The sequence below is a fragment of the Plecotus auritus genome, assembly GCF_963455305.1.
Source record: "Plecotus auritus genome assembly, chromosome: X".
Taxonomy (NCBI): domain Eukaryota; kingdom Metazoa; phylum Chordata; class Mammalia; order Chiroptera; family Vespertilionidae; genus Plecotus; species Plecotus auritus.
Genome location: NC_137784.1, coordinates 110,828,518 through 110,845,029, shown reverse-complemented (window position 1 = coordinate 110,845,029; position 16,512 = coordinate 110,828,518). Strand labels below are relative to the sequence as shown.

At 42.0% G+C, this 16,512-nt stretch overlaps 1 protein-coding gene across 1 annotated transcript; it reads right to left on the bottom strand.

The window, feature by feature from the left end:
- Positions 1-3,542: 3,542 nt before the first annotated feature.
- On the bottom strand, positions 3,543-4,166 carry LOC308240246 (coiled-coil domain-containing protein 169-like; the record flags this gene model as incomplete). Its single annotated transcript, XM_080653140.1, has 1 exon — positions 3,543-4,166. One exon carries the CDS (start codon positions 4,164-4,166, stop codon positions 3,543-3,545), a length of 624 nt encoding a protein of 207 aa, XP_080509266.1.
- Between the last annotated feature and the right edge of the window lie 12,346 nt (positions 4,167-16,512).

The following is a 16,512-nucleotide window of genomic DNA, read 5'->3' as shown; positions in this document are numbered from 1 at the left end:
CTGTCAATCCCCGCCAGGCAGGGGGTGCAGCCTCAGGTCCCCTGGCCCGGTGCTGGGGTGAGGGGTGCAGCCTGAGGTCCCCCCGTCTGGTGTCAGGGTGGGGGGCATGGCCTGAAGTCCCTGTCAAGCCCCACTTGGTGGGGGGCGCAGCCTGAGTTCCCCTAGCCCAGCACCAGGATGGGAAGCGTGCCTTGAGGTCCCCAATCAAGCCCCGCCAGGCGGGGGTGCGCAGCCTCAGGTCCCCCGTCAAGCCTCACTGGCAGGGGGGTGCAGCCTCAGGTCCCCCATCAAGCCTCACTGGCAGGGGGGTGCAGCCTCAGGTCCCCCGTCAAGCCTCACTGGCAGGGGGGTGCAGTCTCAGGTCCCCCGTCAAGCCCCGCTGGGTGGGGGACATGGCCTGAGTTCCCCCGACCCAGCACTGGGGGTGCACCTTGAGGTCCCCCGTCAATCCCCGCTTGGTGGGGAGCATGGCCTGAGGTCCCCTGCCAAGTCCTGCCAGGCAGGGAGGTGCGGCCTGAGGTCCCCAGGCCTGGTGCCGGGGCAGGGGGCAAGGCCTGAGGACCTGTCAAGCCCTGCCAGGTGGGGGGGGCGTGGCCTGAGGTAATCCAGCCTGGTGCCAAGGCAGGAGGAGTGGCCTGAGGTCCCCTGTCAAGCCCTGCCGGGTGTGGGGGGGGTGTGGTCTGTGAGGTCCCCTGTCAAGCCCAGCCAGGCAGGGGGGGGTGCAGCCTCAGGTCCCCTGGCCTGGTGCTGGGGCGGGGGGTGCAGCCTGAGTTCCCCTGACCCAGCACTGGGGGTGCACCTTGAGGTCCTCTGTCAAGCCCTGCTGGGTGGGCGGCATGACCTGAGGTCCCCTGTCAAGCCCAACCAGGCAGGGGGGCACAGCCTCGGGTCCCCTGGCCCAAAGCTGGGGCAGGGGGCATGGCCTGAGGTCCCCTGTCAAGCCCTGTTGGGCAGGGGGTGGGGTCTGAGGTCCCCAGCCTGGTGCCAGGGTGGGGGTTGTGGTGAAGTCCCTTGTCAAGCCTCACCTGGTGGGGGACACGGCCTGAGGTCCCCCAGCCTGGCACTGTGGTAGGGGGAGCAGCTTGAGGTCCCCTAGCCCAGCATCAGGACGGGAAGCACACCTTGATGTCCCCCGTCAAGCCCCACTGGGCGGGGGGCATGGCCTGAGGTCCCCTGGCCTGGCGCTGGGGCGGGGGCATGGCCTGAGGTCCCCCAGCCTGACGCCAGGACAGGGGGCATGGCCTGAGGTCCTCTGTCAAGCCCTTAGGGGGCAGGGGAGGGTGTAGCCTCAAGACCCTGCTGATTGCTCATTAAGGCTCCTTATGGGAACTTGGCTTCAGCTGTGGGTGAAGCCATCTTTGTGACAGAGTGATGGTCAATTAGCATATTCCCTCTTTATTAGATAGGATAATGGTGCTATAAACATTTGTGTGCAACTTAAATTTTTTAAAAATATTTTTATTGATTTCAGAGAGGAAAGGAGAGGGAGAGAGAGATAGAAACATCAATGATGAGAATCATTGATTAGATGCCACCTACATGCCCCCTACTGGGGATTGAGCCCGCAACCTGGGCATGTGCCCTTGACCAGAATTGAACCCGGGACCCTTCCGTCCACAGGCTGACACTCTATCCACTAAGCCAAACCAGTTAGTGTGCAACTTTTTATGTTGATGTAGGTTTTCATTTCTCTTGTCCATATGTATGAGTGGAATTTCTGGTTCATATGATGACTCTATGTTTAATTTTTGAGGAACTGATTGACTGTTTTCCAAAGTAGCTGCACCATTTTACATACCCACCAGCAATGTATGAGGGTCCCAATTTCTCCATATCCTTGCTAGCACTCTTTTTTTATGTCTTTTTTATTATAGCAACATTTGTTTTTATAAATGGTATTTCTTGATATTTGCTAAAATATTTAGACATTTTAAAATTTCAAACATATTAAAGGCCTGGCTAGTGTGGCTCAGTTGGTTGGAGTGTCATTCCATTATCAAAAGATGGAGGGTTCTATTGCAGTTGGCGCACATACCACGTTTCAGGTTTGATCCCCAGTAGGTCACGTATGGGAGGCAACTGATCAACGTTTCCTTCTCACATTGATATTTCTCTCTCATTTTCTCTTTTCTTTTCTTTCTTGTTTCATTCGCTCTTTTCCTTCCTCTCTCTAAATCAATAAAAAATCTATATAATAAAAGCCTGATATGCTAATGTCAGTCGACCAGTGGACCATTCAACCAATTAAAGCTTAATATGCTAATGATATGCTAAGGCTGCTCAACCGCTCGCTATGATGTGCACTGACCACCAGGGGGCAGATGTTCAGATCGGTAGCTTGCTGCTGGGGTCTGGCTGATCAAGACTGAGTGAGATGGACCAGACATGCCCTGGAGCCCTCCTGTGGTCCCTCCCCAGCTGACCAACCTCCCATGTCCCTCCCTGGCAGACCCTATTGGCCCTGATCAGGACTGGGCAAGACAGGGCCGGACACGCCCTGGACCCCTCCTGTGGTCCCTCCCTGGCCTCTGTTGTGCACCAGTGGTGTCCCTCGGCCTGGCCTGTGCCCTCTCACAATCCAGGACCCCTCATGGGATGTCATAGAGCTGGGTTTGGCCCCATCTGGCAGGCCAGGCCGAGGGACCTCACTGGTGCACGAATTTGTGCACCGAGCCTCTATTATTAAATATTGTTATACTAATTTTTGCTCTATGAATTTTGAACTTAAAAATACTGATATTAATATATATTTTAGTATTAACCCAAAAGGATACCAAACTACCATTTTTATTTTTATTATTGCAATAAATAATTTTATTTTCTTATAAAACCTCACATGACAAATTATCTTCAGAGCTTAGAACTAGATAAAACTTTATCTCTAGTATAACAAAGTAAATAAATAAATATTTAGTAAGTATCCTTGATCTGCACAGCAATCTCAAGGAACTAGTTAGGTAAATATTTCCAAATGTACAAATGATGAAAATGATGCAAAGCAAATTATTTACTTAAAGTCAGAAGCTTAGAAGTGGCAAAACTGATAACAGAACAGAGATCTTAGAGTGTCTCCCATTTCAGTTCTTTATAGTACCCCACCAACATGCATGCCATCACTCTAACACAGACATTTTCCAACATCTGGAAAGCATTCCAAAGTAGCTCCTGTAGAGCAAACACTTAAACATGATGGAGTCTCCATGATAAAATGTGCAACTAATACACTATTGCAATGATTGGGATAATTTTAAATGTCCCTCACTCAGGTTTCTTAGGATATTTTAAGAATTACAAACACTGCTATTATAATTTTAGGGTCACCAAAATTACTTTCTAAAATAATTTTTGAAACTAAACCAAATTACAAAGAAAATTACTTTCACACAGACAAAGGAACAAACTTCTGAAAGAGGAGCAAAAGAGGTTTAATAGCTCTTTCTTATCTATTTCATTCCCTGAAAAAATGTATTGAGTATTAACTTCACTTGGTGAATATAACAAATGAAAAAGAGGAAGAAATAGAAACCCATCCAATTCTTGAATCATGGCTTGATTTTTGGAAGGAAGTTTGATCTTCTACTCTTTTTTTCTGGTTCTTTCTTGGCATTTCCTGTCTTCTGATTAGCTGTATTGTATCTTCCCATTTCCACTGGAATCTCTTTCATTCTATGAAATTCATCCATATATTGTCTTCTAGAAATTTGGTATAAGTGAAAGGCCTGAAATAGGTCATCGAGGTGTTTTTGGCGTTCATCCTTGATCTTTTTGCAAGCCCTTGATTCTCGTTCCACTTTAAGTGTATAGTATTTCACTTGATTTTCAAGACACCTTTTCTCTTGGAGTAGCTTTCTAAGTAATGTCATTAAATATTTCATTGACAATTGCTTGTAGACCTGAATAGTCCCTTGTATATCTGAAGGATCTGCACTGAGTTTTCCCAATTTCTCTTTCAGAGTAACTATTTGGTCCTTCAGTTGATCATTCACTTCAAGTTGTATCTCATAACGGATTTTCCATTCATTGTTTTTAATGAAGTTGGCTTTCTGTTCCGCTATCTTGTATGTTAGTTCATCTATTGAGAGTTTTACCAAGTCTTTCTTATGGATTTCTTCCAATAACTCCAGTTTTAGTTGTTCAATGCTCATACCTTCAAAGTTGTCACCCATAGTGTCAAGTCAGAGACCTCTCCACGCCCTTCTCATCAGCACATCTTAGAGCAGAAGACCTGAAGGGTCACCCACAGCTGAGGAGAAGAAAGTGTTGACATGAGCTGTTACCATGGTGAACTGAATTCTAGAATTCTTGGCTTCAGTCCCCCCACTCAGCACCTTGCACATGTCATAACACTGCCTTCTTGTCTCCATTGTTTCTTTCTTTCTTTAAAAATGTTTTAAAATATATTTTTATTGATTTCAGAGAGTTAGAGTGAAAGAGAATCATTGATTGGCTGCTTCCTGCACACCCCCACTGGGGATCGAGCCTGTAACCTGGGCATGTGCCCAGTACATAGCTATTACAATATTATTGACTATATTCCCTATGCTATGCATTACATTCCTGTGATTATTTTGAAACTATCAATTTGTACTTCTTAATCCCTTCACCTTTTTTGCCCAGTCCCCAATCTCCCACCCCTCTGGCAACCATCAGTCTGTTTTCTGTATCTATGAGTCTGTTTCTGTTTTTTGTTTGTTTGTTTATATTGTTATTTAGTTTCCGAATATAAGTGAAATCATATGGTATTTGTCTTTCTCTGACTAGCTTATTTTATTTATCAGAATGTCCTCTAGGTCTAACCATGCTGTTGCAAATGGTAAGATTCTATTCTTTTTTATGGCCAAGTAATATTCCACTGTACATATGTACCACAAGTTGTTGTTGTTGTTGTTTTTTATCCACTCATCTATTGATGGGCACCTGGCTGCTTCCATTTGTCTCCATTGTTTCTGATGACTGGGCAGCTGTTAATATTATTGTGGTTCCTTTGCATATGATATGTAATTTTTCTCCTGCTGTTTTCAAGTTTTCCTCTTTGGCTTTGTCTTTGAACAGTTTGATTACTATCTATCTAGCTGTGAATATCTTTGTGTTTGTTCTACTTAGAATTCCTTGAGCTTCTTGGATGTGTAGATTAAAGTTTTTCATCAAATTTGAGAAATTTTACCCATTATTTCTTCAAATACTTATGTCATTCCCCCTCTCCTCTTCTGGAACTCCCATTATGCATATCTGGTGTATCTGATGGTGTCTCACAGGCCTTTGAGGTTATTCAGTTTTTTTCATTATTTTTTACTGTTAAGCCTGTTGAGTAAATTTTTTGTTTGTTATACCTTTTAACTACAGAATTTCCATTTATTTCTATAATTTGTATCTCTTTATTAATATTCTCTATGTGATGAATCATTGTCATCATACATTCCTTTAATTCTTTTTTTAATTCTTTATTGTTGAAAGTTTTACATATGCTTCCTTTTTCACCCATTGACCTTTCCCTGCTCACTCCCACCCTCCCTTTAATTCTTTAAACCTGGTGTCCTTTAGTTATTCAAACATATTTATAATAGCTTATTTAAAATCTTTATGTACTACATCTATATCAAGGCCCTCTCAGAAACAATGTATATAAGTTGGTTTTTCCTCTGTATGGGCTATGTCTTGTTTCTTTGTTTTTAAATATTTATTAATTACTAGTGGCCCAGTGCACAAAATTCATGCACATTAAAAGAGGATTATTTAGAGGAAATATTTTAATATTGCTATTTGCCCTTTCTCTATAATAGAAGTGTCAGAGATGAAAGAAAATTAATAAAATGTAAATGAAAAATTTCCTCCTGTCAGAGTCTGGGGCACGCCGCAGGACCTGGAGTCAAGTCCCCGCCCACCTGCGGCTCCTCAAAATTGCGCAAGTTGCAGACCCAGCCAGCCCCACCCCCATTGGGTGAGATCAAAACCCAGCTGGCCCCACCCCCATCAAGCCCCACTGGGCGGGGGGCACAGCCTCAGGTCCCCTGGCCTGGTGTCGGGCAGGGGGAGCAGCCTCAGGTCCCCATCAAGCCCCACTGGGTGGGGGGGCGCAGCCTCAGGGCCCCTGACAAGCCCCGCAGGGTCAGGAGGAGCAGCCTCAGGTCCCCCGTCCAGCCCTGCTGGGCGGGGGGTGCAGCCTCAGATCCCCTGGCCTGGCGCCAAGCAGGGGGCACAACCTCAGGTCCCCCAGTGCACCCTCAGGTCCCTCGGCCTGATGCCAGGGTGGGAGATGTGGCCTGAGGTCCCCCAGCCTGGCACCAGGGCAGGGGGCACGCCTTGAGGTCCCCTGTCAAGCCCTGCTGGGTTGGGGGCGTGGCCTGAGGTCCCCTGTCAAGCCCCACAGGGTGGGGGACACAGGCTCAGGTCCCTGCCCCAGCCCAGTGCCACTCAGCCTCAGGTCCCTGCTGATTGCTCCTTAAGGCTCGTTACAGAAACCCCACCTCTGCTATGGGCACTGCCTCCTTTGTGATGGTGTGATGGTCAATTTGCATATTCCTTCTTTATTAGATAGGATTTTAGTGATGTGCTTGGACTAATTATGTAGTGTCTATTTACCCTGCAGTGTGTATCAACTGGAATCTCTGCTCAGGTTTTGTGGGTTTTTTTTTAAATTCTTGTGGTAATACTTAAGCCTAGTTACCTAGGATTCACCCTTGGATCATCATAGCTGGCACCATATATAGTTATTACAATATTATTGACTATATTCCTTATGCTGTACATTTATTTCTCCTTTGAACTCAGGGTTATTTGGGGTGTATTATATAATTTTCAAATAGCAGTTTCCTGTTATATTTTTGTTATTGGTTTCTAGCTTAATTCTACTGTGGTCAGATAATATACTCTGTATGATTTTAGTCCTTTGAAATTTAAGACTTGCTTTAGAGTCCATAGTATGATAAATGTTGGTGAATGTTTCATTTGCATTTGAATAGAGTATGTATTCTTTGATTGTTATTTATAGTGTTCTATATCTATCAGGCCAACTTTGTTGATCATGTCCTTCAACTCTTCTATATGCTTAATGGTTTTTTAATCTGCTTTTTCTACCAATGGAGTCTTTAGGGTTTTCTAAGTACAGTATCATGTAATCTGTGAATAATGAGAGTTTTACTTCCTCCTTTACAATTTGAATGTCTTTTATTTCTTCTCCTTGTCTGATCTCTGTGGCTAGGACTTCCTATACTATCTTGAATAAGAGTGGTGAATGCATTATTTTCTTTTGATTCAATGTAATTAAATTATTGGCATCTTATTATAGTACTAGAGGGCCGATGCATGAAATTCGTGTAAGAGTAGGCCTTCCTTCCCCTGGCTGCCAGCTTCCTTCCGGGACCTGGGACCTGGGCTTCCCTCTGGCCACCGGAAGGCACCTGGGACCCGGGCTTCCCTTGCAGCCTTGGCTTTGTCTGGAAGGTTGTCCAGAAGGACATCCAGAAAGACATCTGGTCTAATTAGCATATTACACTTTTATTATTATAGATATGAGGATAGACTTTTCTTACAAATCCCCTCTCCTCCTTTATTCTCCCAATATAGTTTATATCACAATTTAATGTTGGCATCACTATGATTACACAAATATTTCACTGATGGGTCAAGAATTTTATTATGATTACATTTCCATTTTGTATAATTTCTGTTTTTCAGAAGTTAATGATGACCTAATTTATTTTTCCCCATTACATAGTTTATTTGAAACTATCGCCAAGTCTTCCTATACCTTCCAACAGTCTTGTAAAATACCTATTGGTACAATTGTTCACACGGTCACATGAGCAAAGCTTTCAGATGATCTCTGAGTTTTTTTTGTTGTTTGGCTTTATTTGGATTTTGAGACTTTTTCTCCCTAGAAATGTCCCTCCTGGGGCTCTCTGGTCTTCTCCAATCTGAACCATTTGCTTTCTGAACTTACTGCACAGCTGTCATCCTCTAAATTCCTTTCACCTCTCCACTGGATAAGCTTTATGTTTTGTGATTCTCTTTCTTGGTTTATATCCTTGTTTTGATTGTGCATTCCCTTCTGAGTAAGGGTTATTCTACCCTCTGATTTGATTAATAACTTAGGTGAAGATAAAATTCTTGGTTGAAAATAATGTTATTCTACCCTCTGATTTGATTAATCACTTAGGTAAAGATAAAATTCTTGGTTGAAAATAATCAGTTACTCAGAATTTTGAAGGCATCACCCCATTGTCCTCTAGCCTTTAATTTTGCTATGGTGAAGTCAAATACTTTGTATGTGACATATTTTTCTCTCATTAACTTTTCAGGTTCTTCTCTTTATCCCCAGTGTTCTGAAAACTCATAATGCTCTTTAGCTGGGCTCTAAGTGGGCCCTTTAAATCTGAAAACTCAAGTCCTTCAGAGCTGGGAAAGTATTTTGGATTGATAATTTGCTACACCATTTTCTGTTTTCTTTCTGGACATTCCTATTGGTTTGATAATGTATGGCTTGGATTGTTCTATTTTTCTTCATTATCATATTGTCCACCAAAGTATAAGCTACACAGGCACAGGGAATTTTTGTCAGTTTGTTGTTGACATAATATATTCCAAGAGCCTAGAACAGTACCTGACACATAGTAAGCATTCAAGCAATTTTGATGAATGAAAGCTCTCTTTTTGCTCTTCTTACTAGAGGCCCAGGGCACGACATCCCTCAGGGGATGCCTGCCTGCTGGCTTAGGCCCGATCTCCCCAGACATCCCTCTCTCAGTCTGGGGCTCTCACTGTCTGGGACCCCTCACTCCTTACCACCCACCTGCAGTGGAGGTGGGAGAGGCTCCTGCCACCGCCTCTGGGCTTGCCAGCTGTGAGCCTGGCTTCTGGCTGAGCAGCACTCCCCCTGTGGGAGCGCACTGACCACCAGGGGGCAGCTCTTGCATTGAGCGTCTGCCCCCTGGTGGTCAGTGCGCATCATAGCAACTGGTCATTCCACTGTTTGGTCAATTTGCATATTAGGGTTTTATTATATAGGATGTGTGATTTCCTCAACTTTATCTTCATACCTGGTTACGGAAATTTTGGTATTATATTTTAATTTTTCAGGAGCTTTTTGTTCTTTGATTATTCTTTCTTTTATATAATCATGATCTTGTTTTAGTGAGGCAATATCTTCTCTTATTTCTTTAAGAATATTATTGTTTTATAGACATTTTCTTTTGTTCTCTACACTGTCTGTTTTGTTTGTTTCAATCTGTCTTTTCTCTTTGTGTTGGCCTCTCTCAAGTGGAAGTTTTCTTTAAAATGAATAGTGACTTTTGGATATCCATTTCTATTTAGAGGTGAAGAACTAAAAAGTATATTGGAAGTTGTGCTGCATAAAAGTGGAGCTTAGTAACTGGTGGACAGACTTATTACCTGAAATTTTTAAGCCTTTCCAGTGTCTTCTAAACTTGTTTATTGTTAGTATTCCTTTCTAACCCTTAAGTTTCCTTTTAGCATTTATTTATTTATTTAGCCTTTATCTCTATCCACCATCACCACCAAACTATTCCTAAGCCCTACAGACTCAGCAATTATTGGCTGCCATTCCATTTTCTTTCATCCTTTATTTCTCTCTCAGCCAGCTTTTCCTCTTCCTATTTTCCTTCTTTTTCTACCTCAATATTTACTCAGCATCTGCTACAAGGCACTGTGCTAAGTGCTATCGATACAGAAATTAATAAGACATGGTTCCTTCCTTCAAGGCACTCACTACTTAGGGAGGGAGATAGTTATACAGCCAATGGCATCAATATACTGTCATTCTTGCCATTATACAGGGATGTATTGGGTGCTATGGGAGACCAGAAGAGGAGTAAAGGGAAACCTTCCTGGAAATATGATGTTTGAGGTGAAAAGTGTGCTGTATTAGTTTTCTATGGCTGCCATAACAAATTGCCACAAATTGATTACCATAAAACAACATCCATGTATTATTTCCTAGTTCTATAGACGAGAAATCTGGCTACTGGGTGGCTTGGCTGGTTCCTATGCTTTGAGTCTTATAAGGTCAAACAAGTTATCAGCAGTTGTATTCCTTTCTGGGGCTCTGGAAATAAACTCACTTCCAAGCTTATTCAGGTTCATTGCCAAATTTAGTTGCCTGCCAGAGGCTAGTCTTTGCTCCCAGAGGCCATCATTCCTTCCACTGATATCCATATGGCTTCCTTCTAGCAACAGTTGGTTTGTTATAGGCACCTCTCACCGACACCAGAGAGGTGTTACTGGACAGCCCCTTGAGTCTTTGGGGGTGGACTGTTCCCAACCTCAGTCCTTGTCTTCTCATATAAATGAATTTATAGGAGAGAACTTGACTGTGTTGTGAAAAACCAATTTACTAAAACAATTAAAGCATGTACCTTTATTGAAAAAGCAAAGCAAGCAAACCTATACATATGGCTTATAAAGCACAGACAGGTTGGGTGGGGGTCTGAGGTATTATATACCCTCCTGTCTATAGGTCTCAAAATTATTCTGCTGACTATTTTAGTGCATATTAATTCTCAAGGTCTTTTTTTCTTTTTTTAACTTTGTGTGGCCTTCCCAGAATTCGTGAGAAGCACCTGGCAACTTGATCTTGCCAAGCCTTGAGACTACTGGCTTTTCTGCTTAGGGAGTAAAACTGCTCCCTTTTCCTTTCACCTTTCCCCCTCCCTTTCTGTATTCTCTCATTAGGAAGGTTGTTAACCATTTGCTCTCATGTCCTTGGCTGGGGAAGATAATGGTTTGTTAGTTACAAGCTGGCTGCAAATTGCCCACACTATTTGGCCTTGTTTTAACTTTCCTGTCTCAGTTTCCCTATTCCTCCTGCCCTGGAATCCTGTAACAGGCTGAATTTCTCTCACACTTCAAATATCTCTTATCTCCCCTTCTGCCACACCTCTCTGACTCCAGCTGGAGAAAGTCCTCAGATTTTAAGGGCTCCTGTGATTAGATCAGTCAGAGATAATCCAGGATTATCTTCCCTATCTTGAAGTCCTTAACTTTAATTACACCTGCAAAGATGCTTTTGTTATATAATGTAGCATACTCATAGGTTCCAGGAATTAAGACCTGGATAACTTTAGGAGCCATTCTATCTACAATAAATTGCATGCAGGAAAAATGGGAGAAAGAGTATTCTGAACAAAAGCCTGAAAAGGTGAGAAAACATTTATTTCAGGAAATCACAAGCAGCTCAATATGACTGCCACATGCATCAATTAGGTTGGACAAAGAAGCAAGAAACAGATAACAATGGGTCCTCACTCTTCCATCTTTCTTGTTCTCCTTAGTTTCGTTTGGGTACATGATATCATAATGATTAGAATGTTTCATCTCAAATCTCCCATATTGCTAATTGAAACTATATGTCCTCCCCATGTGAATTTATTCTGGTTGATCCTATTCTTCATCATGGCCTGATGTCATGCCAGCCTCAGCTATCACAGTCATCTCACTGCTTGATGTACCTTTTCAGCTGATGCATTTGCCATCTGGATGGCCATATGAAATCCTGCAAATGCTGGTTTAATTTTCCCACCACATTACTTTCATCAAGTCACTACATTGCTCAATGGATCCTGATATCTCTTCTTTGCCTGTGGAAACCAAACCAAATTCTTAAGCCTGCATTGCCAAGTCTGAGTTTACCCTACCATGCCAACATTTTCACATACTCTATCCTAGTCAGCTTGACCTCTTCTTTACCTTCTGTCCACCATATTCACTCTCTCAGGTCTTTGCTCTTGTTTCCTTCTTTTAAAATCAGAATATCTTATTCCCTCTCCCTTCTTGAATGCAAATTGTGCCTAGCATTTCAGACATCATATATTGTACACATCCTTCATAAACTTTCCCCAAAACTCCAGCTCCCCATTAATCCTTTATTCCTCTTCCTAACTTCCTACAACTCCTGATGCTTGTCTGTACTGTGCAGAGTTTTACTAAATTATGTGCATTTTGATCCTCACTACAAACTTTGACTTTAATAATGCCATGCGTTGAAGTCTCATTTTTCCAATTGTACTATAAGCTACTTGAGCACAGGTCCCATGTCCCAGTAGATTTTGGATGGGATTTTTTTTTTTTTTAGCTCTTATCCAAATACTAGATATTTTGTATACAATTTAGAGAAATGTGAAAATGCATATGTACTTGTGCTCCATGTGTAAATTAGACACCTAAACTGAAACTCAAGGGGATAAGCTTTCCCATAATATTTTTGACAGAATTATTAAATATTTATCTCTGGCATCAGAAATATTTTACCAAGTTTCTCTTTATATTTAAACATTTCCATGCCAATGATTGTGTGTAGTTGTACTTGTTTTCTCTAGCTTTCCCAACAGGCCAGTATTCTTTCACTTGATGAAACATGTGGATGATTTATTGATGGTGGTGTTATTTAATCTAATTCTTGCATGGTTTTCACCAGGAAATGATGAGAGGAGAGAACTAACCTTTGGAGAAGCTGCCAAACTTTGCCCTAAGACATTTTGCAAATAAGATACTGGATTTATTGTAAAACATATTCTAACATACAAAAGTGTATAGTAAATTCCATTCCAAATCACAAAGTCCATAAGGTTCTAACTAGGGGGCTTTAGGAACTCAAAAACCCAAATCTTTCTTTGATTCTAAGCAGAAAACTATTACTGAAAGTGCCAACAGTTGGTAAGTTTGAGACATATGGTCCTATTCTCTTTGTCCAAAATAAGAATGGTGGGTTTAGCAGTAAATTGATAGTGTAAGTAAATCTAGCGCTTGAAAGAATTTAATTAAATTTCCCCCATCTTCAGTGTAAACACCAGACAGAATATATCCTTGTGGTAAGGAAAAGAAATGGAATTCCCCCATGGCAAATGGCTATTGCACTAGGCTAGCTCCTGTAGAAAAGGCAGAAATGATGCTCATATAAGATAGCCTGTAGTTAACAGCAGATAAGGACTCTCCAATTTTGAGAGAGAAATATATCACAACTAGCATGTCTGCTTCTGAGGTACACCAACTGTTCCTTCCTGTGAGCTGTAACATAATAGCTGATAGGTTCCACAGCAAATGGGGAAGAACCCATCTTCACCAGCCTAGTAAACAATGTTGCAAGTGCAGCCACTGAATGGGAGGGAAAGGAGTGGAAACATGTAAGGTGCAGACTTTAGTTGAGAAATATTCCAGGATACTACTAACAGCTAGGGAACTAACACCTACTTGGGGGAGGGGGTGTTAGAAATCTGAATGACTAATTGAATTTTTGTGACTCTTATTTTTTTCAACAAGAAAAGGAGTTCTTGCAGAAAGCTTTTAAACCAACTCAGATAAATATGCAATAGATGGTAATGCACCACCCCAAATCCAGTTGTGCCATTCAACATCATGTTTACATGGAAAATATCTGTAAACAAAACTTTTTGCAAACATAGATGTTTCTAACTTTGTGTAGGTAGGACTTGAAACTATTTCTAAAACAATGGCAATATAGATTGAAGAGTGGTTATAGGCCTGAATCTGAGCAAAGTTGTGAAGAAGACAAAAGTGGTTTCATCTTTTTTTCTGTGCCTCTTCCCTTCCCACAGCCCATTTCAGTAGTCTCACTCAGAACCACTTATAGTTGCCCTTATTCCCCATGTTCTTTGCACTTCTGCCTTTATGTTCATGTACTTCCTTCTGCCAGAGGTGTCCTTGTCTCCTTGCCTCTTGTCAGCTTGAGGGAGTCCTCCTTCAAGAATCAAAGGGCACCTCCTCCATGAAATTTCCCAGATTCTCCTCTACCCCCACAAGAGGTAACCTCTGCTTCCTTTGTGCTGCTTCCTACATAGAACCTAACCAAAGTATTCATCATTACATCTGCAACATTTTCTCATGTCTTTACATGTTCGTTTCTCCCCTCTAAATGGTAAGTTTCACTGAAAACAGGAACATGCATCTTTTTTAACTCCCAGTATATCTGTAGCTTTTATTGAAGGAAAAAGCACATAGTAGTTGATTAATAAATGTTTTCCAAATGAAAATTAATTTAATTAATTAAGTATAAGGAATAAAGCAAATGTAATGCTAAAGCAGTGTGTCTCAAAAAGATTATTTTCTCATTTTAATCATTTTATTGATCAATCCCAGTCACCACCTAGTCCTAGTTGATTTATTTGCAGGAATGTAAGAATAATATTTATCTCTACTCTGACACTTAGATTGCCTGCCTCACATTTCTTATTATTATACATTTTATTCTTTCTATAATAGACTGCCAGTTTCTTGAGGACAGATAAATGTTTCCTTTGTTCCTTGTACACAATAAGCACTCAATAAACATTTGCTGAATTAATGAATTCCTTATGTGTATATAGCTCTTCACAGCAACCCAATGAGAAAAGTAAAGCATCATTCTCTCTGTCCCTTCTCTTCTCTTAGTCAAATAAACTGATGATCAGAATATACCAGAGCCCATATGGCACAGCTCAGTGGTTGAGCATTGACCTGTGAACCAGGAAGTCAAGGTTCGATTCTCGGTCAGGGCACATGCCTGGGTAACGAGCTCCATCCCCGGTGGGGGATGTGCAGGAGGCAGCTGATCAATGGTTCTCTCTAATCATTGATGTTTCTATCTCTCTCTCCCTCTCCTTTCCTCTCTGAAATTGATAAAAATATATTTAAAAAAATAATATACCAGAGACTTGACCACCTTCAAACAGTGGGCAAGAATCAGGGCTGAAAATCCTGGGAGACTCCCTGCTTCTCACACTATCTTTTGCTCCTTCCCTGTTTAGACCAATCAGTTTCTCTCTGCAGGGTCGCCTATTTGGAGAATTGTCCTCATTTGGTTCATTAATGTAAACAACCTAATCAAATGGTGTGGTTTTGTTCTTTTTTTTTTTTTTTTTTTTGCTAATTTCAACTTTTACTAGCTTGCAATATAGCATAAAGCAAGTCTTTTTGTTTTTTAAACAACAGATTTATTTTGTCACACTTCTAGAGACTGGAAATCCAAAGATTAAAGTGTCAGAAGCAGGGTTGGTGTCTAGTGAGAGCTCTCCCCTTGGGTGACCCACCATGTGCTCTGATGGCCTTTCCTCTTTGCTCATGCAGAGAAAGAAAATGAGCAAGCTCTCTCTTGTCTCTTCCAATAAGGATACTAATCTTATCAAAGCCCCATCTTTAGGACCTCACTTAATCTTAATTGCTCCCTTAAAGGTCCCCTGTCTAAATACAGCCACACTGGGGGATTAGGACTTAATATGAATTTTGGGGAACACAAGCATTCTAGCAAAAAGCGTCTTATACTCTGTATCTTTTTGGTGAAACAGCTACAATCTAGATTTTTTAAAGCTTCTCAACTCAAAATTATATTTTGTATTTTTAAAACGTTTTAAAAATTGAGATATAATCTATATATCTGAAAGGCTAAGCAACTATCTGACCGTCTGACTGGTAGCTATGACAAGCAATGACCACCAGGGGGCAGACACTCAATGCAGGAGCTGCCGAACTGCAGTGAAGTGGCAGTGGTGGTTCTCAGGTGACACACCCCGGGACCAGAGAGGAGAAAACTCGATTCTGGGATGTGTCACCTGAGAACTGCCCTCTCACAATGTGGGACCCCTTGGGGGATGTTGGAGAGCTGGTTTTGGCCTGATCCCTGCAGGCCAGACCGAGGGACCCTACCTGCTGGAGGAACCCTCCTTACTCCCCCGACACCCTTCGAGCCATGGCCCCAGGTGTGGCTGGCCGGGGAGGGACCGAGTGAGGTTGGCTCTAGGGCGTGTCCAGCCCATCTTGCCCAGTTCTGCCCCACCAGCCACCTTCTAATAAATTTCCTTTCAATGTGCATGGACCCGTGCACCAGGGCACTAGTTAACATATAATATTATTTTAGTTCCAGTTGCACAACATAATGATTCGACATTTGTATATGTTGCAAATAATAATGGCATGTTTTTGAGCATGCCATGCTTAATTGTCCAAAGGAGATCTTTCAGGGCCTGGCCTTTAGTAATGTATGACTACTGTCTGTTTTCTGGAGCTATGACAAAGAAAGAAATCTGTCTCTGGAGCCAACCCAGAACCTAATCAAGTTACATGCAAATCCACATTGCTTTAGTGGTTAGTCAATCACACAATGATGTGAAAAAACAATGTTATGCATTTTATATCATGTATTATACTTCTTCAACGTCCATTCAAATACATGACTGCATTTGGATTGTCCCTTAATCCTGATAGAGAAGGTAAGGCAAGCATTTTTATCCCCATGTGAAAGATAAGAATACAGATTCAGCATAATTAGCTACATTGCCAAGGTTTGGAGGGTACTGTGTTTCCTGGCTGTAAAAAGAAATTTAGAAACTTAGAAACTACACTGAGTGGCCAGATTATTATGATCTCTGAACGCATAATAATCTGGCCACTCAGTGTTATCCTATATAATAAAAGGCTAATATGCAAATTGTCCCCTCGACCAGGAGTTCGACCAGCAGGCAGGCCGGCCAACTGCCCATGTCCCCACCCCCTGGCCAGGCTGGCCGGATC